Here is a 23,992-nt window from a genome sequence, read left to right on the forward strand (position 1 = left end):
ATTATACTATACTATATACTACTGGGGCAGCAGTGTGGAGTAGTGGTTAGGGCTCTGGACTCTTGACCGGAGGGTTGTGGGTTCAATCCAAGGTGGGGGACACTGCTGCTGTACCCTTGAGCAAGGTACTTTACCTAGATTGCTCCAGTAAAAACCCAACTGTATAAATGGGTAATTGTATGTAAAAATAATGTGATATCTGTATAATGTGAAATAATGTATAATGTGATATCTTGTAACAATTGTAAGTCGTCCTGGATAAGGGCGTCTGCTAATAAATAAATAATAATAATACTATACAGGACGTTGTGGTGATTGAAGTTCTGCGCTGGTGATGACCTCATAAGAGAAAGGAATAGGACATGCACAATAAAAATAACTAAACCACTAAAGACAGTATTTACCCGCAAGATGCTTTCAAAACAAGACCAATTTGGCTGGAAAACTGCCAATCTGGCAGCACTGACTAGGGGAGTAGCTTATAAAACTCTCAAGCGAGACGCATGCATTACCTATTAAATGTTGCCTCAAGCTCAATGAACAAATAAAACGTGAATCTGTATGATTTTTGTTTTAGAAATCTATATTTTCTTGGCGTTCCGGTACTTTTGGATTTACGACTACACCACTGCTGCCCAATGACATCACAGGAAGGGATGCATGGATGCATAAAGTACAGCGGCAATGGGGCGAATCAACAGGCAAAAAGATAAGGCTGTGGCAGCAATAAATATCTATAATTTTGGCTAGAACTTAAGACGACGTGATCGTGAAAACCACATATGACTGGAGACATGCATGTATTCTCTCTCTCTATTAAACACACAGACACACACACACACACACACACCGACATACTTATCCACACGGTATTCCATTGACTTGTATATAATGTCCATGCTGATATTTTTGGAAAACAAGACCTGACAGCCCCACATTGTACTTTTTAACTATTAGATGAAATATTTACAGAATACTTAAACTGCTGCTATAATCATGATTAATTTATTAGTATTAGCGTTATCATTAAATTATTCCAAATCACGTTTTTTATTTACAATGAAGGTAACCTATACTGTGTCGCCCAAAAAAAAAACTACAATAACTACAAACACAAATGACACTTCAAACGGATTTATTTATAGCCTACAATCGTACATACTAAAATACGTACAAAAGTAGATTCAACAGAAAATAAATTCAAACCAATATAGATAGATAGCTTACCCCTGCTATATCCAAAAAAAAATAAAAACTTTTTTTTTTTAAATCTGTGCCGTCCGATTTTTACCCACATGTCAGATAATCATAAATCAGCATTTTATATGTGGTGTTCTAAATAAATTTACATTCTGCATGCCAAAATGCACAATTCTAAATGAAGTTTACAAATTATACACAAAATAGATATTTACATTATTTTCGCAGATGAGAGAGCCAGCTCGCTGTACGCTAGTAGTTTCCATAACAGCGAATTCTGCTTCTATTCATTTTTATTAACATGCATTTTGATTAACGAGTTCCCCTTACTTAGTCGTTGAGACAGGAAGTGATCTACATGACCTGACAATTAAGCTTTTTAATGAGAAATATGTTCATTAACGACCTCATCGACTCAATTTCAAAGCATTAACGGATTGATTTAATTAACACATTCGTTTGAAAATCACTTGCTACTAAAGCTCTCGTTACTATACCACAAGTTCGATACAATAACACTGTTTTTTGAAAATCCTGCCCATTAGCTTAAACTAATGGGTGTTTTGCTTTGATAGTTTAATGTAGTCACTTGCCAGTTAACACTGCTGTACAGTATGCACTTATGGTTACATACATAAATGCCAAAACATTTAATCATTCAGTAAGAACATAGTTTCCCAAAAAGTCAGCTTACTATGATAAAACTACTGTTGTAGCTATTAGTTTTGCAGTGTCTCATGGATACTGAATTTAAATAAATTCCCTTTACATCTGTATTTTAAATCTGTATCATATCTGAAACATGTCATTCCTGAAACTGTGATGCACCACTGCATATCAACTTATGTTCTATAAATAAGTAAACTAATACTGTTTGAGAAGCAACTATTCTTTACATTAACATGTTTGTTTTTTTATGCCTAAGGAATACATAACACTGGAGAATGTATTATCCTTGAAGGATTGTGCTTGTCAAGCTCAATTATTTCCACTGGGGTCTTGCTATTTTTTTCTTTTCTTATATTTGGTCTTTTGTTATTACCTCATTAAAGGGGCAGAATTCATTATCATTCTCATGAGATGTAGAAACGGTAAACATGTTTTCCAGACATGCCAATGAACCTTAGTAGTACACAATACTTTTTGGTAAAACAATGTTACCTCAGCACATCACTAATAAATACTATAAATCATCATTGCTTTTATCTTCTAACTGGAGAAAAACAAACATCAAAACCACAAACTAAAAAATACTAATGCCAATGGTATATCTGTGACCAGTGCTTAATTTGTAAATCGGGAGGTCCCGGAACACATAGTGAGCGCGAGAGGGGGGGTGTTCCGGGGGGCTCTGAGGTACCGGAACGCATGAGAAAAAAAGTGACAAACACAATGTAGCCAGACAATGTAACTATAACCTGTGTTAAGGTGTCATCTTTAGCCTTGCTACAATGCTTGCTGCCGCTAAATGGGCCTTGGTTTGGGCATGTTCAAAAACCTTTTTTTCTGAGGGCTCTTTGTTGTTTTTTTACGTCGAAGGCAGAGGACGTTACTGTACATTCCACACACTCTTTTGCTAGTTTCATCCCTCCCTATGATTAATACTTCTAAGTCATCTTGAGTAAAGTCAGCCAAATTACTAAATAATAATAATAATAATAATAATAATAATAATAATAATAATAATAATAATTGAGATATACACCTCATTTCCAAAATAAATAAATACAAACATCTACTGGTATTGTAACGTTATTGTACCCAAGGCATAATTATATAACTTGTGATTACATATTTGACCTTGAGGAATGAATGTATTTTATACATGACGATTTACAACTACGGTTAAATATTTTATAATTTAATAATGACGGCGATTCACCTTAGTCCACAAGGTGAAACGTAGTATCAGCTACCATACAACAACCTTTTAGGAGGATATTGCACATTCTAATGGATGACGTTCTTAAACGTCTATTATATTTTACACGCACATTAAATATACATTTTCTAAATGTTATTTTACTGTGTTAAACACTAAAAAATACTAAATATATACACGTTTAAACTTTGTTTTTATAAAATATACAAGTTGCGGTTATGGGTGTGCTTCAACGTGTGATTGATTACATGACTAATCCCAAAGATTTACTGGATAGAAGAGGAATTGAGCAAACAGCGTTTTGCTATGTGCTGAATAAATACCACGGATTAGTTCCACAAATACCACTCGTTCGAGACTCTCTTTTTTGTTGTTGTAAAAAACAATGGGTGACTCCAAATGTATAGAAAAAAAAAAACACATAAGAAATGCAATTGACTATTTTTTTTTAAAGATTAAATTAAATTAGATTAGATTAGATTGATACTGATGGCTAAACAATGCTAATGGTTCAAACTGTTATGTTATCTCCAGTATTCTAAATATATATTATTATTTTTTTGTTAAACTATATTTAATTTAATGTTTATGAACCAAGTCAACCAAATATAGATTCTCCCTAGCTTTTGTGATGTGCAGTTCATGAATGACTCGTTCTTTCCGGTTCAAATAAACCTACGTAAACAATCTTAATGCGGTCTACATTGATTGGTTTTGTGTCATTGAATCAGTGAATCAAATGAACGAAATGAACCGATTCACCAAATTCACCAAACTGAACTGAATCAAATGAATCGAGACACTAAAAAGAATCGAACTGCCCATCATCACTAGTCCTCCCCGACCCCGTCCCCCTCTCCTGCCGAGTCTGACTCACTAGTGGCCTAGCTAGTGGAGGACGTGCCGGTGGTGATGCTGAACTGGCGGGATTAAGCGCAGACAGCGCTGCTAGCTAAGGCATCGCCATCAGGAGCAGTTTCCCCCTCATTTTTTATTTGACTTTCCTTTCCCCTCGACACGTTTCAAATTCAGTAGCGACTACTAGCCTAGGCTACGTGACGCGATTACGTAGGGACCTCTCACTAGCTGACCACCACTGTTTCAAGATCAGTTACTTACCTCGCCGGCCCGCTCCATAACCTCTGTGTACAAATAAGAGAGCAGGTCTGGAATCGGTGTGGCAGGATAGGATGCGCTTTTACGGGGGGCGGGAGAAATAACGAGGAGGCAGAGGCAACTTTAACTCTGATCGCTTTTATTAGAATGTTTACAGTGCAAACAGTGGAAAAAATAATAAATCATGCCGCGAGAGGTACCGGATCCGGGCAAATTAGGTGCCGGAACAAAAAAAGTAAGATCTGAGAGGTGCCGGATCCTGTTCCGGCAGGATCCGGCTCAAATTAAGCACTGGCTGTGACAGAAAAATGACTTCTAGCAATTCTAAATTAAACTTGTCAATACAGGTCACAATGCATATTTGGCTGGGACCAAATCAAAACTTTGACAACCCGCTAATCACACTTAACAAAATTGTATTTAATAGCGTTTTCTTTTTTTTTGTAAGTATCTTATTTCTTCTACTCATAAAAAGAAAATGCTATTAAATACAGTTTTTTATAGTGTGATTAGCGGGTTGTCAAAGTTTTGATTTGATCCCAGCCTATATCTACACATATTCCTGTATCATTTATCCAGGGAAACCCTTCACTAGTCCAGGGAAGCTTTCCCTATTCTGGAAAAAATGTTTCCTATTACCTGGATAACTTGCTTACAGCAAACCTTTTTTTTTAAATCTGTGAAACCCAACACCCTTTCTCTCCCTCTCTCCATTCTTCTGCTCATAAATAAACCATAGATGACCTATTTTTTCTCATGGTTTTCCATTTCAGTTTGTTGTTTACTGCTCGTTAAAATTTGTCACATGGATGTTGTTAATAAACAACATCAAAGTAATCTATTAACAGTGTAACACCTGCTATCCATTATGCCCTATAAAATAGTTTTTTTCTTGTTTATTAAACCAAGTAAAAACTTTATGAGAAAATATATTAGTTCAATAAATCACACCTGCTTTTTTCTAAATTTAGCTCTGTTGTTTTCTCCTCTGACATTTAAAAGATGCCAGGAGCTACTTGAAACACTGGCAGTACTCAGATGCATCTTTTATTGACGTTCATTATACAGTAAGGTGTATTTTCCATGTCTGATAGATTTTATTTCCAGTATTCATTCAGTTTGATAACCCTGACAAACTCAATCAAACACATTACACACACTCGCAGCTCAATCAAAAACTAGAGAAGAGTATACGATGGGTTAAGAACTGTTGATACAGTAAATCAGATTGGCAAAGGTTGTTTTTTAACTTGTAAAAGAAAAGACAAGTGAATTATCTTAATAGAGATAAAGTTACATATAACAAAAATACAACACAAACGTATTTATTAAGTCTGGAATGCTGCATTGCACATTGGGAACAGAGGTTAATTGCAACTTAAAATAGTTCACTTTCAAGTCGAAGACGATCACCAGCATTAAGTATGGGATATTCCCTGCCCTAGAGGTAGGTAATACTGAGCTCTCTATATCAGAGCTGCCGAAGGCCCCTTCCTGTGATGACGCACTCGGTCCCGCCTACCGAGGGTATAAAACCGCCACTCACTGGAAGATCTCCCTCTTTTTCCTTCTCAAGACGGTAAGGTAGGACCTCTGTGTCTAGAACTGAGCGTGTTGACAGGAAGAGCCCTCGAGTCCATTTGGGTCTGTTGTAGTTCCTAGCATTCGTGCTGAAAGCTGGCTTGCCGCTTTCCTGGAATCAACGACTCTTGAAAAAGACCAAGTTTTTTGTCTTTCTGTCTTTCAGCGCCACCCCCCCCCCCCTGGGCGGGCCGCTTTCTCTTTGCTGTCTGTTGTATGTGAGTGGCTGTCTGTGCAGCCACCCGCGAGTGAGTTGTCTTTTCCTATAGAGAGCTACACAAGTATCCTCCTCGGGGCTAGGCCTGCCGTATCCCTGCTGTCGAGTGACCCAGCCGCGCTCCCTTCCTCAGGGCTATGTACTACCGTATCCCCGTCCAAGCGGAGTCGCCAGCCGAACCTGACCGCTGCGGTGTGTCGTTTCATGTGCGTTCGGTGTGCTCTCTCTCCTTTTCTTCCTTCTTATAAACTGTAATTTTTGCTTGACAAAAACTTCACCCACAGCGGCTTCGGCCTCTGTCCCCCCCCGGTACACGCTTCGCGCTGACCAGGTGTGTGTGTTGACCACGCGGTCTGGGTACGCACTTTGCGTAGCGTCCTCTCCGGTGCTGCGGTACTGCGGCGCATGCATAGCCTGATTCTCTTGGCACAGGCTGCGTATTATCCAACACCAGTGTAGGAGCTTAACGCACACAGTACTTGGTTCCCAGTACGCAGTGTACGCAGAACAATATTCACAGCGCATACAACGTGCAGGCGTTCGTTGCTCCTTCCCAAAAGTTACGCACAGAGTGCAGAGTACGCAGCTACGCTCCCGCTGCACAAGGCGTCTGGAACATTCGAGGACGAGCAGTGCTGTGCACGTTGCTCTCATTGCGTAGGCACTGCGCCGTTAGCGCATACCTCGTGGTGCCACACGGTACAGTGCAGGCCTAGTCTGTTGCGCATCAGTTCCTAAAAAAAAAAAAAAAAAAAAAGGGGAACTATGCTAAATAAGAACAGACTCATGCCAGGGTTCCATGCCTGTACGGCTTGTAACGCCAGTATCCCACAAGAGGATAACCATACCCTCTGTGTGCGGTGCTTGGGTGTCCCGCATGCCACCATGGCCCTCGAGAGGGATGCGGCTTGCAGCGTCTGCGAGGCTTTTCAGCCCTGGGTGAAAGAGGCTCATCTGGAGAGAGCCAGAAAGGAGAGCTCCGCGTCCTACGCGGCGGGGTCATCGACGGCCTTTGGTTCCCCCGACGATGTGCCCCTGGACTCCCTGCCTGACATCCCGAGTGCGCAGCGTAACCGCTCCCTGTCTCCAACCGCAAAGCGGGTAAAACGCTCCAAGCAGGCAAGGGACATTATGGACCTGAAGGCCCAGATGGCCCAGGTCCTGGAGCTATTGTCCAAACAGGCCACAGCATCGGCCCCTGCCCAGGCTCTGCTGCAGCCCCAAGCACCATATCCCCCCTCCCCGCAGGGAGCGCAAGGAGGGTGGGAAGGCTCGCCCCAACTGGCACAGGAGGACGCGCTGTCCATAGCTGCCTCCGGTGATGCAGCTTCATTCTCCTCTGATATGCAGGTGGGGGGCACCCTTACAGAGAAGGAACCCGGCTCTGAGTGTGTGTCGGAAGCCAATTCCACCCCGTTGCCTAGCTCGGTCTCGGCTCTTATGGAATGTGCTGCAGCGTTCCTGCAGGTTCCCTGGACACCCACGGCACAGCCGCACTGCTCCGTGTTCCGGACGCAGGTGCTGGCTTCCCGTCCGCAGTGTTTCCCAGCCTTCCCAGATTTTGTGGAGGAAGTGCGCTCCACCTGGAATAGACCAGCATCGGCCCCTAGTATCTCCAAGCAGGCTACACCGCTCTCCTCCTTGGAGGGTGCGGATAAGCTTGGCCTGCGTCTCAGGGGTCGTCCTCAGGGCCAGCACGATACGCGCTCACCCTAAACTGCTCAGCCCCAGCCCCAGCAGCCCCAGCCGGGCCCCTGAAGGCTGGCGGCCTCAGATCCCCTTTTCGGCACAACAGCTGCAATACTGGCGCGCTTGCATCACGGATACCTGGGTGCTCGCTACCATGCAAACCGGCTATGCGCTTCAGTTTCACTCGGGACCTCCTCCCTTTCGGTGTGTTATAAACACCTCCGTAACAGACCCGTTGCAAGCCTCGGTACTTCAAGAAGAAGTGGCCGCCTTGCTGCGGAAGTAGGCCATTCGTGGAGTAGACCACGTCTCCCAGGAGGAGGGGTACTACTCGAGATACTTTCTGGTACCCAAAAGAGATGGAGGGGTTCGCCCCATCTTAGATCTGAGGCTCTTGAACGGGTTTCTGAAAGAAAGGAGGTTCTGAATGCTGACACACCGTCACATCCTCCAGTCTGTCCGGCCGGGCGACTGGTTCACAACTGTGGACTTGTGGGACGCATACTTTCACAACACCATTCGTCCAGAGCACAGGAGATACCTGCGGTTTCCCTTTCAAGGAAGTGCGTACGAGTTTGCTGTGCTGCCGTTCGGGCTCTCCCTAGCTCCGCGTACGTTTTCAAAGTGCGTAGACGCTGTACTGGCTCCCCTGCGGCTGCAAGGGATCAGGGTTTTGAACTATCTCGACGACTGGTTGATTTGTTCCCAGTCTCGAGAGGGAGCTCTAGCCCACACGGCAATTGTGACGGAGCATCTGGTCAGGCTGGGCTTAGCCTTGAACGATGCAAAGAGTCGGCTCGCACCAGTGCAATGCACCACGTATTTGGGGCTCCGGCTGGACTCCAATGCAATGCGCATATACCTGTCGGACGACAGGATAGCAGCTATTCAAGATTGCCTCTCCCTGTTTCGACAGGGATCAAAGGTAACCCTCAGGTTGTGCCAGAAACTACTTGGTCTGATGGCCGAAGCCACAGTAGCGATCCAGCTGGGTCTGCTTCGCATGCACCCGCTGCAAGTGTGGCTCAATGCATTTCATCTCAATGCCAAATGCGGTAAACACCGCAGGTTGACTGTGTCTCGCACATGCTCAGTGGCCCTACGCTGGTGGAAGGTTCCCTCTCACCTGCGCAGACCATGCTGGAATTGCAGGCAGTGTTCCTGGCTCTCTAGCACTTTCTTTCAGTGCTGAGCGGAAGAAGCAACAGTAGTGGCGTATATCAACCACCAGGGAGGCCTTCGGTCTCCGGGGTTGCATCGCATAGCCTTCAGGCTATTAGTATGGGCCCAAGCCAACCTGCTGTCCCTGCGGGCAACGCACATTCCGGGAGTGGTGAACTTGGCAGCGGATCTCCTCTCCAGGAGAGGTCTGCATCCGTCAGAGTGGCATCTCCACCCCCAGACGGTGGAGCGCATTTGGGAACAGTTCGGGAAGGCACAGGTCGATCTGTTCGCTTCGGCGGAGACAACACATTGCCCCCTATGGTACACCCTCCATCCCTTAGGCGGTCCACTAGGCGTGACGCCCTAGCGCACGTTTGGCCCAAAGCGTTTTTGTACGCTTTTCCACCTATACCATTGCTCCCGGCTTTCCTGGAGAAAGTCTGGTCAGAGAAAGCGTCAGTTCCTCTAGTGGCCCAGGAGGATATGGTTTGCGACCCTGTGCCAGCTGCTGGATGGCCAGCCTTGGGAGATCCCGCTTCGCCTGGATCTCCTCACTCAGGCACAGGGCTCCCTTTGGCACCCGGATCCGGGCAGGTTCCAGTTGTGGGTCTGGCTGTCGGACGCGCTTGTGAGCACTATGCAGAATGCTAGGGCAGACTCCACTAGGTCAGTTTATACCTACAAGCGGAAGTGTTTTCAAGCCTGGTGTCTGGCTAGGAGCCATGACCCCTTTACTTGCCCGATGCCAGTTATATTGCAGTTCCTGCAGGAACTGTTTGATGCTGGAGGTCTCCTTCCACGCTGAAAGTGTATCTGGCAGCTATATCTGCTTGTCATACCCCAGTAGATTCTAGGTCTCCAGGTGCGCATTTTTTGGCTACGCGCTTTCTTAAAGGCGCACGGAGATTACATCCTCCTAGGTGGACTGTTCTTCCCAAGTGGAGCCTTAACATTGTACTGAAGGCTCTTACAAAAGCCCCGTTTGAGCCTTTAGAGCTGAAGTGCCTGTCTATGAAGACAGCCTTCCCTTTGGCTATCACCTCTGCTAAGCGGATCAGTGAGCTGCAGGCGCTGTCTGTGCACAGCTCCTGCATGTGTGTGTGGGAGGATGGAAGCAGAGTTTCGCTGCGCACCAACCCCGCTTTCCTCCCCAAGGTGATCACAGCTTTTCATGTTAACCAATCTGTGGAACTGGAGTCTTTTCACCTGCCTCCATTTACTTCACAGGAGGATGAGAAACTAAATGTCCTCTGCCCAGTGCGGGCATTGAGGTTTTATGTACTTAAGACGAAAGCTTTGCGTAAATCAGATCAGCTTTTTGTTTGTTATGGTACACGGACCTTGGGACAGCCCCTCTCTAAGCAGCGTCTGTCGCACTGGATTGCAGACACAGTGTTGACTGCATATGATGGTGCTGGGTTACCCCCACCTGGTAGAGTAGCTGTGCATTTGACTAGAGGGTTGGCTACATCGTGGGCCCTTTTTAGGGGCGCTTCGATGTCTGAGATTTGTGCTGCGGCTAGCTGGGCTACGCCGCATACTTTCACCAGATTCTACCGCGTTAACGTGGTAGATCCTGCTGTGCCATCTGTGGATGCTTGAGGGTGTAAATTCACACCGCTAACCTCTAGGTTAGACAGCGCTTGTGCATCCCTCATATGCTGCTGTTCCTTCTCCCTCGCGACGGCTCTGGTATACATTATCCCATACTTAATGTTGGTGGTCGTCTTCAACTTGAAAGGGAATGTTAGGTTACTTACCGTAACCCTGGTTCCTTGAAAGAGAAGACGACCACCAACCATAAGTTTGCTCCGGTCGCCCTCACGGGTTCGGCGGAAAAAGAGGGAGATCTTCCGGTGAGTGACAGTTTTATACCCTTGGTAGGCGGGACCGAGTGCATCATCACAGGAAGGGGCCTTCGGCAGCTCTGATATAGAGAGCTCAGTATTACCTACCTCTAGGGCAGGGAATATCCCATACTTAATGTTGGTGGTCGTCTTCTCTTTCAGGGAACCAAGGTTACGGTAAGTAACCTAACATTTTTCTTCTATCCTTCCACCCACTGGATGCTGCAAAGTCAAGTCCAAGGATGACATGTGAATACAGTTTCCATATCTACGGGAGCTGTCTTCCTCAAGGAATGAGGGTCTTTTGCCCCAATGTAGAAGGAAAAGTTAAGTTATACCACCCAAACTGGGCATACTGTACAGTGATGAATCTGCAAGAGTGATTCAGAGATATCTGCTGTAATTAATCTGCATCTGCTCTAGTTAGTTTAAGGCAATAGTTTTAGATGAAAATACATTAAAAACATATTATTTGTAAAGCTCAATATTAATGGGGCTAATATTAAAAATTCTATACCCAATGCCCAAATAAAATTACTTTTTGTTTTGTAAACAATGGCTATGGCATCTTGAATTAAGTTCATTTCATGGTGTGCATATGGCAGGTTATTGATTGTCCATTGAAAAGGGTACTGATTACATCTATGAGTATCTACAGACAAACGGAATACATTTACAGCACTTTTATGCAAAAACAGATCTTTCCTTAAAGTGCTCCTAAATATTTTCCATTTAAGCAAAATGATTACAACATATGTATCGGATGCTCCTGGAATATCTTGCATTTAAATACTACCTAATCTTATGAATTGTTAACATACATTTCCATTCCCCTTCCTCTGAACTTAAAGCAAATACAATATAAATAATTCAATTTCTTCATTCCTGGTTTAAAAAAAATATATAAATAAAAAATAAATCAAACTCTTTGTATCAATATCAAACTGTTTATATCAATTTTATTGTAATGGAATGTAACCAAAACATTGTAATTATCCAATTATGTTGCAATAATAAGGGGGTACTGTATTAAATGTTACATAGTTTATCCATTAAGTACTGCAATTTAGATTTTTTCCCCTTTGTAATTAACAATAAATATTGTGTAAGCTCTTAACATTTGAAAAGTATGACTGCAGGGCTTTTGAGGTTGAATAAGAGGACATGTCAATTGCTTAACACTGTTGGCTGTTCTTTCAGCATTTTCAATTATTTTAAATGGTAATGGTGCCAGGTCTTCATATTCTGTCTTGTCAGATCTGGGACAAGTTAAGCATTTCTGCCAGAAGTTCTGCAAACTTTTATTTATCTTACACATTTTCACAAGTTAGTGACCTCCATTTTCAATCGAAAGGGTATCTCAGCAGGAGCAGTAAGTGATACAAAATCCTAAGTCGATTGCAAATATGTATGAGAGCAATACATAATGCATACAGCCTTTACCAAAGGCAAAACATGACAACAGGCAGAGCAATTCCACTATACAACACACTCCTCTACTGACACTGTATTAAAGTCAATGGGGGATATTTTTCAATAACAATTAAACATCTGCTAGTGAATTGCCCCTTGGATAACTGATTAGTTTGTTTTTCAATTGACACTCCTGATATTTGTTTAGTATTAGGAAATTATTCAGTATCATCAGCCAATCAGCTTCCAGCTATAGCTGGAATTAATACAGAGTAGATGCCAGCTGGAACGTCATTGTAGCACCTGTGAATCAAATTTAAAATCAATCCGCGCAAGTACTGGCTTTTTCATTTTGAAATATTGGCTGTATTTTTAAGCGTAGTTCACATCTATTGGACAGTAAATACTAAACAAAGACACAATTGGTCCAAATGTATTTTATTATCCACCAAAACCAGCCAATCAATACTTCGACAAAAGCAACCAATCCTCTACCTGCAACTGCCGAGTCAGCCAATCACAGCCTGTCAGTTCGACTAGCGCTCAGACACAACATCTTTGAAAAACAACAAACCGAGACAGGGACAGTTCAGAAATATAGCTCCATTCAGATATCTGGCACTGGTCCGATAAACAATAAGCAGTTCTGATAAGTAAAAAAGTTATTTGTTTGATAGCTTTTTTTTCCCAATTAGGCTCCAGCCACAGGTGTATAAAAAGGGAAAATCAGTGGTGTTAATGTTGGTGTGTTAGAGATGTGTGCTGTGCTGTGCTGTGTTTTATTTTGTTTAATCCCTTTATTTTGGCACTTCTGCATGTTTATTTGCTTGTTTGTTAGTGTGCACAATTGCGATTAAACTGCAGCTTCTTGTGTTTGAGTCTCTCTACCTGATGGAAACTAGCTTTGCCAGTGACGCTACCCTCACAGATCCTTTATGAACATTTTTAGGACTATTTTCTGAAAACTTTTCTCAGCGGAAAGGTACCTCAGAAATCATTACAAGGTAAATGTAGGTTTCAAAGTGTTTTTTTTTTTTTCAAGAAAAAATAAAATAAACAAGGGTTAACACAGGTGGTTTAGCAAAAGCCCCTGTATAAATGGGTAGTCCAACCCGTACAGGCAAGATGATAGCTGTTTGGCGATTACAGAAGGCTGCAGCATTGTAGGAGGTGAGTAGCAAGTGTGTTCTTTTTTATTGTTTGGTTTGAGAACTTGGTTATATATTTATGAATGCATTTTGCTTTAAAGTGCAGGAAACAGAGAGATAGGCTTTAGAGAAATGCCAGCTAAAGGATGAAAGGGGGAGAGGAATTAGTTCAGTTTGCTAATATATTGGTACAGGCTCCAGTGAAAGTGGCAGCAAGCACCATACAGATGGTGTTGGCTATATGTTGTCAGATAGGATGTCACATACGGAAGTCAGTGCTAATAGAACCCTAATAGAATAGAATGATAAAGAGAACCTCCCTGCAGGCATTTTTGTAGCCAATGTCTATGTAACTGAACAGAAGTGGTATATTATTATTATTATTATTATTTGTTTATTTAGCAGACGCCTTTATCCAAGGCGACTTACAGAGACTAGGGTGTGTGAACTATGCATCAGCTGCAAAGTCACTTACAATTACGTCTCACCCGAAAGACGGAGCACAAGGAGGTGAAGTGACTTGCTCAGGGTCACACAATGAGAAAGTGGCTGAGGTGGGATTTGAACTGGGGGACCTCCTGGTTACAAGCCCTTTTCTTTAACCACTGGACCACACAGCCTCCTAAAAAACTTTGCAGTTGATGAACGCTGGTACCAGTGATATTTGGCTTAAGTCCTGAATGCATCTGGCTACAGTACATACTGTTGAGGTTGTCTCCAGTCCCAAGTGGTTTTTACTCAAGTTGATGAAGATGATAAGTGCACTGTCTATGTAGAACAGACAACTGCCCAGGTAGCAGGAAATGGGGTGACAGGAGAATTAGAACAGCTTAGCTTCCCTGGTTTAAGCCCAAGCCAGCAGGACCGGGTCAAGGAATTGCTAAACAGACACTTAACTGTGTTCACTTCTGGGGATAGTGACTTGGGTTACACTGACATAATTGAACATGAAATTCCAGTGTTAGATGATGCCTCTGTGCATCGACGGTATCGCCGGTTGCTCCCAAACCAGTATGGAGAAGAAAAACCTCTTATTAGGCAACTGTTTGATCAGAAAGTAATTGAGGAGAGCTGTAGCCACTATTCCTCCCCAAATGTAATTGTGAGGAAGAAGGACGGCTCTCTACAGATGTGCACGGATTACAGGCAGTTAAACTCCAAAACTAGAAAAGTGCATATCCTTTACCAAGAATGTCTGGATGCTCTGAGTGGGGCCGGCTGGTTTTCTACACGGAACTTGGTCAGTGGCTATAACCAAGTTGCTGTAGCAGAAAAGGACAGGCCCAAAACTGCTTTCTGTATGCCATTTGGGTTATTCAAATTTAATCGAATGCCCTCTGGTCTATGTAATGTCCAGGGGACATTCCAAAGGTTAATGGAAAGAATATTTGGTGATCAAAGCTTCCAGTCTGTCCTACTCTACCTGGATGATGTGGTAGTATTCTCCTCCACCATAGAACAGCATCTACAGCGATTGTGTATTAAGCCGCTTAAGAAGGTGTGGATTAAAAGTTAAACTGAGTAAATGTTGCTTCTTTCAACAGGAAGTACCTGGGACACATGATCCCCAACCAGGGAGTAGCTAAAGACTCAGAGAAAATAAAAACAGTAGCTGCCTGGAGAACTAATGCGACAGAACTGAGATCCTTCCTTGGCTTCACAAGTTATTATCAAAGGTTTGTGGATGGGTTTGCAAAAATGGCATCTGCCTGTGTTAGGCTATGCTGATTTCACCAAGCCCTTCTTTTTAAATGTGGATGCCAGTCATGGCCTGGGTGCCGTCCTTTCCCAAGATGACAACGGTCACAGAAGACCCATTGCATATGCTAGTCGTGGCTTAACCCTTTGTAGACGGCCCAATCAATGACGTAATTGCTAACTACACGGTGATAAGTGTGTTATTTTTTTTCATATTAAAAATAAAAGCCTTCGTCACACTTCAGACAATCAAGAAAAACACATTTGGTCTTGTTTACGAATAAATACGATATTTAGTTTTTTGCTTTCTGCCGGGAGATTCTACTCCCACAATGACTTCAAGTACAAAAGTGCTACCTAACAGCAAACTAAATCGCCCCAAATGTTCTGTAAGAAACTTCCGTTGTTACAGACAAATCAAAATGCATTTCACTAAAGCTCCGTCGTAACCAATAAAAATTATTTTTTGCTGCCGCTGAGAGGCATCTGAGTATCTATGGTTTCACTGAAACTTTCACTTTTTTCCTTTATGCGAGATATTACAGTACATAATGGCGTCGAAGCGCAACAAAATCGCTTTACTAGACCCAGAATGCTTACTGACCCAAAATAAATAGAACACATTTTACAGAAGATGTTGATGGGATGCCACAAGGAGATGATCATCTCCTGGATGACGAACTTTGTCACAGAGATTTTAGTGAAGAATCTGAAGAAGACAAGCCAGTGACAGTTCCAGTTCTAGAATCAATCACAGCCAGCACAAGGTAAATAATAATAATAATAATAATAATAATAATAATAATCTGCATGTTTAGTTTTCATTATAAACTTATGTAGTAAATTGTATAATTGTTAGTGTAGGCTAATGTGATACATTTACAGTAATCTATCAGTAAACTTGGATTTATTTATTTATTTATTTATTTTTTGGTCCTCTCCAATTTATGAATTTGGTCCAGTGTAGTATATTACTTGTATAGGTAGTAATTACTTATTATTTAGTATTCGTGTGAACTACGTTTCTTACAGTACTATCAGTGTATACACATACACATACACGCACACACACGCACCCAAGCACACACCACAAAACAAGCATAGCATTTATCAGATGTATTCATATTTATAACCAGTTACCATTTTCACAGTGTGATTTGTGACTGTGTTTTGAATACAAATGATATACTACATATACATATCCTTCTTGTCTTGTGTTTTTTTCAGTGTTCCAACTCCAACTGAAGATCAGGGCATTTCTAATCAGTCTCAAACAGCTTTCTGTCCAAACCGTTTTGTGGGGCTCAACACTGGCTGTTTGACAAGGGGAACTGCTTCATCAAAGTATATGTAGTATATAATTTGCACTGAAAACCCACACAAATCACACTGTGAAAATGGTAACTGGTTATAAATATGAACACATCTAATAAATGCTATGCTTGTTTTGTGGCGTGTGTGTGTGTGTGTGTGTGTGTGTGTGTGTGTGTGTGTGTACACTGAACACTCATAGTACTGTAAGTCCATAATTATAGTTATTTTTTAATGTTTTGTGTTGCTTAGAAAGTAGTCTATAAGTATAGTAATGATATTTGTTAACCACTAAACATTTGTTGAAGCTACTGTATTTAAAAATATATATACTGTGTGTGTATGTTTTACTTTTATTTCACTTTCAGGTTTGGTCAATTAAGATTATACTTAATGTGAGAGTGTTATCTTTGGTATTTACAGGTTCTACAGACATTCAGCTATTGGAAAAGGTAATATACTCTGGGGTAGATTTACTATAAGTGTTGCACCTGTCACAATACTCTCAAACCAGTTGCAAATGAGTCGGAAGTCTTGGGTGAAATGTACTAGAGAGGCGCAATGCTATTTGCGACTTTTTAGGGAATGCTTTGCGGTTGCAGTTTCTGTGTGCGGTTCAAGCGTAGATGAATATGTAATTATGACGTTCCTGCATAAATTTGCAAATAAGGGGTGCAAAGCAGGGTTCTCAAATATTATAATGTGATGTACGAAAACTGCAGACAATTGCGACACTTACAGTTGCATACATTTTCTAAGAACCTTTGAAAGCATGTTTTAAACAGTCGCAGGTGTTGCTGGCATTTCACAGTCCATTTTTTCTTGTGCGTTGCCAGTTGTGCTCAATGCATTTTTGAGGCGAACAGCTAAATACCTATTTTTCCTTAAAAGCAGGGTGTACTTATGAGTCTTGAAAACACATTTCTATCAGTGTGTTTACATGGCCAGTAATATTCCAGTAGTATACGGAATACTGAATAATCCGAATATATATTCCGACATGTAAACAGCATATTCGGAATATGAAGAGGAATATTCCACCTCTGCATATTCTGAATATTGGAGGTGGCATATTCCACTAGTATGCGGAATCACTTTTATTAAGGATTTTAAAGTTATAAAACAGCTTGACGCAAGAAACAGATTTGCAGACGTGTTTAAAAGGTGGCGGAAATCATGAAGGGGATTTGGATCAAGTTTGTCATCGATGTAAAGTTTAAAAAGCACAATACAATAAAGCAAAAAATAAATAAAAACACAGAGCAGAAGTGGGCCGAATCCTTTGCCTTCACCGACCCAGTGTAGCATGCAAAAGTGCATCTTGTGAGATAGTGCACCCCTTCAGCGCAGCAGCGTGCCTTTAACATGTGCACGTCATGCAATGTAAGGGGAGACGATGGAAAAAACCTTGAAACATGTTAAACTAGAAGAAGAAATAAGCACATATTGTACATGTTCCTCTTTACAAGCTTTTCCCTCATCTGTACTTTTGCTGTAGGTGTGTTTATTCACACAACTTTTTACTGGTATTACAAAAAAACTAGATCTTGTATGTTTTATTAAGTGTAACGCTGTATATATCTAAAAGTGGCAAAAACTACAAAACAAAATGAAAAATGTATTTCTTCTGTAAGGGGTGCACTATCTCACAGGGTGCACTATCGCATGGTGTGGACATCGGGTTTGAAGAAGAAAGTTACCCTAACCAGCTGACTGGCGAGACTGAAGGAAAATAATTCTATCAGTGCATCATCACATTATAAAATATTAGCCATCACATACATATTATCTGTTTATTTACTTATTTATTTATTTATTTTTCAAAATTTCAAAAGTGCCACTCACCAGTAGGTATCAAGGCACTGTATTTACAATATAAAATGCTCTTACAGTGTGAGTACAAAAGAATCTACAGAAAACACTATCAATACATGATAGATCTGCAAATATACATCTAAATTTAAAAACATACCTACATACCTCTCAGTCTTCCTTCCATCCCATTTTTCCCTTCCTAATCACAAAAAACACTTTTTTTGAAAAAAACGAACAAAAAAAAAACCTCCCTTTGCTGTTCCTGGTCCGGATCCTGGAGGCGTTGTTTATCCCATGACTGACACCATATGTGGCAGGATGGCTTGCAGTAGTGAGGTGTGGTGATGTCACGGACCAGGAAATACCAGAAACAAAACAGTGGATGGGCGGGTGAAGCTGAACGCTACTGCGGTCAGCGTATTTATTAAATAATAAAACAAAACAAAAGATTTAAACAAACAACAAAACCAAAGGGAATGTTGGCCAGACAAATAATCAAACAAATAAGCGTGCTGGTTTTAGCACCAGCACGATACTTAGCAGTTGTTTTATAAATGTAATTTCTCTCTCCTCGCTCTCTCCGCTCCCCGTACTCTCCTCCGCAGCACGGACAGCTGCAGGTTCTTATATTCTGGCCGAGGGGTTAACTAGCTGTTAATTATCTTATTACCCCTCGGCCACAGTCTGCACAAGTTTAGTAAGGATGCGTGACTATCAGCTAATTAAATAATCAGCAGCTGATCAGCCACGCATCCTCACGAGGCGCTTTGATCTGCGCCGCAAACAAAAATACAAATAATAATAAATATATATTTAAGGGTGGGACGCAGTGTAAAGAGTTAAAAAAAGAAATAGAGTTCTGGTTAAAAAGAAAATTACCTTTTTCTTCTGCTGGATGCAAAAACTTCACATCAGGCAATGGCAAAAGCAATGGAGTGTGCTCTGTCTCACAGCTGTTAGGTCTCCTGAAAGCAGCTTATTTTAAAGCAACACCAGTGTTAATGGTGATGCAGTAAACTATATATATATATATATATATATATATATATATATATATATATATATATATATATATAGTTTTTATATGCAAAAGTGACTTTTTTTTTTTTTGCCATTCCCCCCATTTTGGAATCCCCCCATTGGCTGCAGCAAAGAGGGGAAATCCCCCCAGCACACAAAAACGAAATTCAAGCCCTGCCTTATTATATTAATAAAGACATAAGTGTGCATGTCTGCGTGAACACATTGCATTGAATTAAGACCCACAAGCATCTACACAAACTCAAAATATCAGATTCCATATCTGAATAAAATAAATATACATCCGCACCACCAGCTCTTTACAATAAATAGCACACTATTCTACTACAATCAGCACTCTTTTGATTTGCAGTGGGAAGCAAGGTGTGCATGCATTAATGGCATAAAAGGAATATACCGTTTACCATGTGTACAGAGCATTCCGAATATTCTAGTATTCCAAATACTTAATATTCTGAATACTTGTGCCATGTAAACCTACTGTGTGACAATTCTGGTTTCCCCATTGTTGGGAGCAATAGACTACACACATGTGCCGCTAACCCCTCCAGCTCATTCTTAGCATCTTTCAGTACTGCACCACTGACTAACTTAAATAAAAGCGGACAGTATTCATGATAATACAAATTAGTGGTATTATGCAACATTTGTTGCTGGTCCCTAGAAATTTGTATTAACGAAAAGTATCGTAACTTGTCAATTGTCTAGGCTGCCAAGTTAATAATAATAATAATAATAATAATAATAATAATAATAATAATAATACAAAACAAAAAATGCTAAAATCATTGTTTCAATTTAAAATAATATTTTAATGTGTACAATGCTGCAGCATGATTTATTTTGTGTTACCATACCGGTAATCTACAGTCTAAAATAAAAAGAAGGTGCGCTAGGTGTTGTTCATTTGATTTTACTACTGTACTGTATACTGTATAGGTGTGCTGTACAGATTTATATATATTTTTTCATATTGTAATGTATAGCCTACCCAAAACACATTAGTGTTACTTCAGCGCAATGATTTATACATTTAAAATACACTGGGCACTATAATGTATGTGTGTGATTTTATTGTGTTATTTTAAACCTGACACCTTTTAATGTTTTATTATTATTAATATTTATTTCTTAGCAGTCGCCATTATCCAGGGCAACTTACAATTATTTCAAGTTATCACATTATTTTTACATACAATTACCCATTTATACAGCTGGGTTTTTACTGGAGCAATCTAGGTAAAGTACTTTGCTCAAGGGTACAACAGCAGTGTACAACAAGTGTCCAACAATCCGTACCTTTGAAACAAAGGTACGGATTCTGACAATGAAACTGCTAGTTTGTGATTTGGATTGGTTTACCGATAGAGTTGGTTTAAACAGGGGAACAGGCTTACCCTGCCCTGTGTTTGATAGGGGTAACAGAATCCTGTTTAGTTAGTGCCCAAAGAAGGGCTAGGTTTTGTTTTGTGTTTTGTTTGTTTTCTGTTTCTTTTTGTTAATAAACTTACGCCATGGCGTTTAAAGAGTACGTCTAGTGTACCGTGTGTAATTAAAAGGACAGACACTAACCTGAAAAACAACACGGTCTAAATACTTTACTATATATATATATACAGTACTGTGCAAAAGTTTTAGGCAGGTGTGAAAAAATGCTGTAAAGTAAGAATGCTTTCAAAAATAGACATGTTAATAGATTATATTTATCAATTAACTAAATACAAAGTGAGTGAACAGAAGAAAAATCTAAATCAAATCCATATTTGGTGTGACCACCCTTTGCCTTCAAAACAGCATCAATTCTTCTAGGTACACTTGCACAAAGTCAGGGATTTTGTAGGCATATAGTCAGGTGTATGATTAAACAATTATACCAAACAGGTGCTAATGATCATCAATTCAATATGTAGGTTGAAACACAATCATTAACTGAAACAGAAACAGCTGTGTAGGAGGAATAAAACTGGGTGAGGAACAGCCAAACTCAGCTAACAAGGTGAGGTTGCTGGAGACAGTTTACTGTCAAAAGTCATACACCATGGCAAGACTGAGCACAGCAACAAGACACAAGGTAGTTATACTGCATCAGCAAGGTCTCTCCCAGGCAGAAATTTCAAGGCAGACAGGGATTTCCAGATGTGCTGTCCAAGCTCTTTTGAAGAAGCACAAAGAAACGGGCAACGTTGAGGACCGTAGACGCAGTGGTCGGCCAAGGAAACTTACTGCAGCAGATGAAAGACACATCATGCTTAGTTCCCTTCGCAATCGGAAGATGTCCAGCAGTGCCATCAGCTCAGAATTGGCAGAAAACAGTGGGACCCTGGTACACCCATCTACTGTCCGGAGAAGTCTGGTCAGAAGTGGCCTTCATGGAAGACTTGCAGCCAAAAAGCCATACCTCCGACGTGGAAACAAGGCCAAGCGACTCAACTATGCACGAAAACACAGGAACTGGGGTGCAGAAAAATGGCAGCAGGTGCTCTGGACTGATGAGTCAGAATTTGAAATATTTGGCTGTAGCAGAAGGCAGTTTGTTTGCCGAAGGGCTGGAGAGCGGTACACAAATGAGTGTCTGCAGGCAACAGTGAAGCATGGTGGAGGTTCCTTGCAAGTTTGGGGCTGCATTTCTGCAAATGGAGTTGGGGATTTGGTCAGAATTAATGGTCTCCTCAATCCTGAGAAGCACAGGCAGATACTTATCCATCATGCAATACCATCAGGGAGGCATCTGATTGGCCCCAAATTTATTCTGCAGCATGACAACGACCCCAAACATACAGCGAAAGTCATTAAGAACTATCTTCAGCGTAAAGAAGAACAAGGAGTCCTGGAAGTGATGGTATGGCCCCCACAGAGCCCTGATCTCAACATCATCGAGTCTGTCTGGGATTACATGAAGAGAGAGAAGCAACTGAGGCTGCCTAAATCCACAGAAGAACTGTGGTTAGTTCTCCAAGATGTTTGGGACAACCTACCTGCCGAGTTCCTTCAAAAACTGTGTGCAAGTGTACCTAGAAGAATTGATGGTGTTTTGAAGGCAAAGGGTGGTCACACCAAATATTGATTTGATGTAGATTTTTCTTCTGTTCACTCACTTTGCATTTTGTTAATTGATAAATATAAACTATTAACATGTCTATTTTTGAAAGCATTCTTACTTTACAGCATTTTTTCACACCTGCCTAAAACTTTTGCACAGTACTGTATATATATATATATATATATATATATATATATATATATATAAACAGTATTAAAATAGGTCAAATGAAGATGGAACATAATGCATTGTACAGATGACGTTTACATTTAACAAAAACAATGTTATTTTGATTCTTGCACCCTTGCATGTATAGACGTTATCCTTCAGGCACCCTCTGCTGCAGCAAACCACAACTCAACTCCAACCTACCCCTCTGTGTTTTAAAAAAACAAACAAACATCCAAACAAACTCTGCCCCTTTGCTCGCAGATAAGTGTGAACAGCAAGCACATTGATACATTGTTTCAAACGAAACGAACCAGACAGAGTCTTTTTAAAACTGCCCAAGTGTGAATGCAGCCTTAAAAACAAATTAATCATAATGAAAATCTGCTACAGTTCTCTGGTATAAACCAACCAGAACATTTGAAATGCACCTACTGTTAACATAAAAAGTTAAGATAGCTAGCAACACAGATCTTGTAAGTGGTTTTGGGTTATATTCCCAGCTGTATATCAAGGAACTGTTTTTTATTGTTATTATTTTATGAAAGAGAGTAGGTGAAGTGAAAAATCCACTTACATATCCTCTTGTAACTTGACAATCAACTAGAGGCAGAATGACAGAGAGAAGCCATATGTTCCATATACCACATGTATTTTTGTATGGCTCAGAAATGGGTTGTGTTATATAAAAATTGAAGTTCAACTAAAGTCTGCATTTTAAGCATTGTGTATTTTAAATAATGCACAACAACTCTCTGTCATTGCAGAAGTAAGTAATCATTTAATTGTTGGCAGAATGTTACTGTGCTGCACATTCTATGCTTACCTTTCTTGATTGTATTTCTTTAACATACAGTGGAAGAAGGAACTCAGATATGCCCTCCAGCCTTACTCCCTGTTTGTTTACTCTAAGGTTGCCCATTCCATCCTGCCAAAAAAAACAAAAACAATCACATTAAATAACTGAAATAGAAAAAATCCTATTAGCTGCTTGTCCAACATATGAGTCCCAGCCTGAAAGATTTGGGGTTTTGAATGCTACAATATAAGAATCAAAATAAGGAGGGCATAACCTATAAATGAGAAAAAATAAATGAAAACACTTTACTGTATTTCTTTGTACCTGTAGATTTAATACTGCACACTATGTAAAGGCTTGGCATAATTCAAATGCCAATGTTAGGCCAAATTCGCTAAATCATTCCAAACACTCAGTCCACCTTAAAACAAACTGTCTAGTCACTTATATACTAAATCTCATACTGTGCCACACTGCTGATGGTCCTTCCTCCTCCACCCTGAATTGGCTGGCTTTCTCCAGAATTGAGACTAAGATTTAGAATTAACTTGAAAACTAACAAAAATGTTGCCATTTTGGTGCACAATTGGCCGAGCGCTGCCTGGGTAGGGAGGGCTTAGGTAGGGGAATCCACGGCTCACCGCGCATCAGCCGACCCCTGTGGCTGAAAGGGCGCCTGTGGTTCTGCCATGGAGCCGCCAGATCTGTGTTGTCCTCTGGCACTATAGGTCTGGTGGCATCGCTGTGGATCCGCAGTGCGAAAAATGACGGCTTGGCAGGAGCACGCTTCGGAGGACGTGTGCTCCAGCCGCCGTTTCCCGAGTCGGCGGGGGGGGGGGGTTGCAAGCGGTGAGCCAAGGATA

General features: G+C 41.1%; 1 protein-coding gene across 1 annotated transcript in view; it reads right to left on the minus strand.

Moving 5' to 3' along the window:
- LOC117408747 (zeta-sarcoglycan-like) overlaps positions 1-23,992 on the minus strand; it is a 296,683-nt gene that overhangs the window by 84,312 nt on the left and 188,379 nt on the right. Inside the window, exon 3 of the mRNA XM_058997772.1 lies at positions 23,157-23,258. Coding sequence (XP_058853755.1) covers positions 23,157-23,258 — 102 coding nt within the window. The remainder of the gene's footprint in view (positions 1-23,156; positions 23,259-23,992) is intronic.

The sequence above is a fragment of the Acipenser ruthenus genome, chromosome 2, assembly GCF_902713425.1.
Source record: "Acipenser ruthenus chromosome 2, fAciRut3.2 maternal haplotype, whole genome shotgun sequence".
Classification (NCBI taxonomy): domain Eukaryota; kingdom Metazoa; phylum Chordata; class Actinopteri; order Acipenseriformes; family Acipenseridae; genus Acipenser; species Acipenser ruthenus.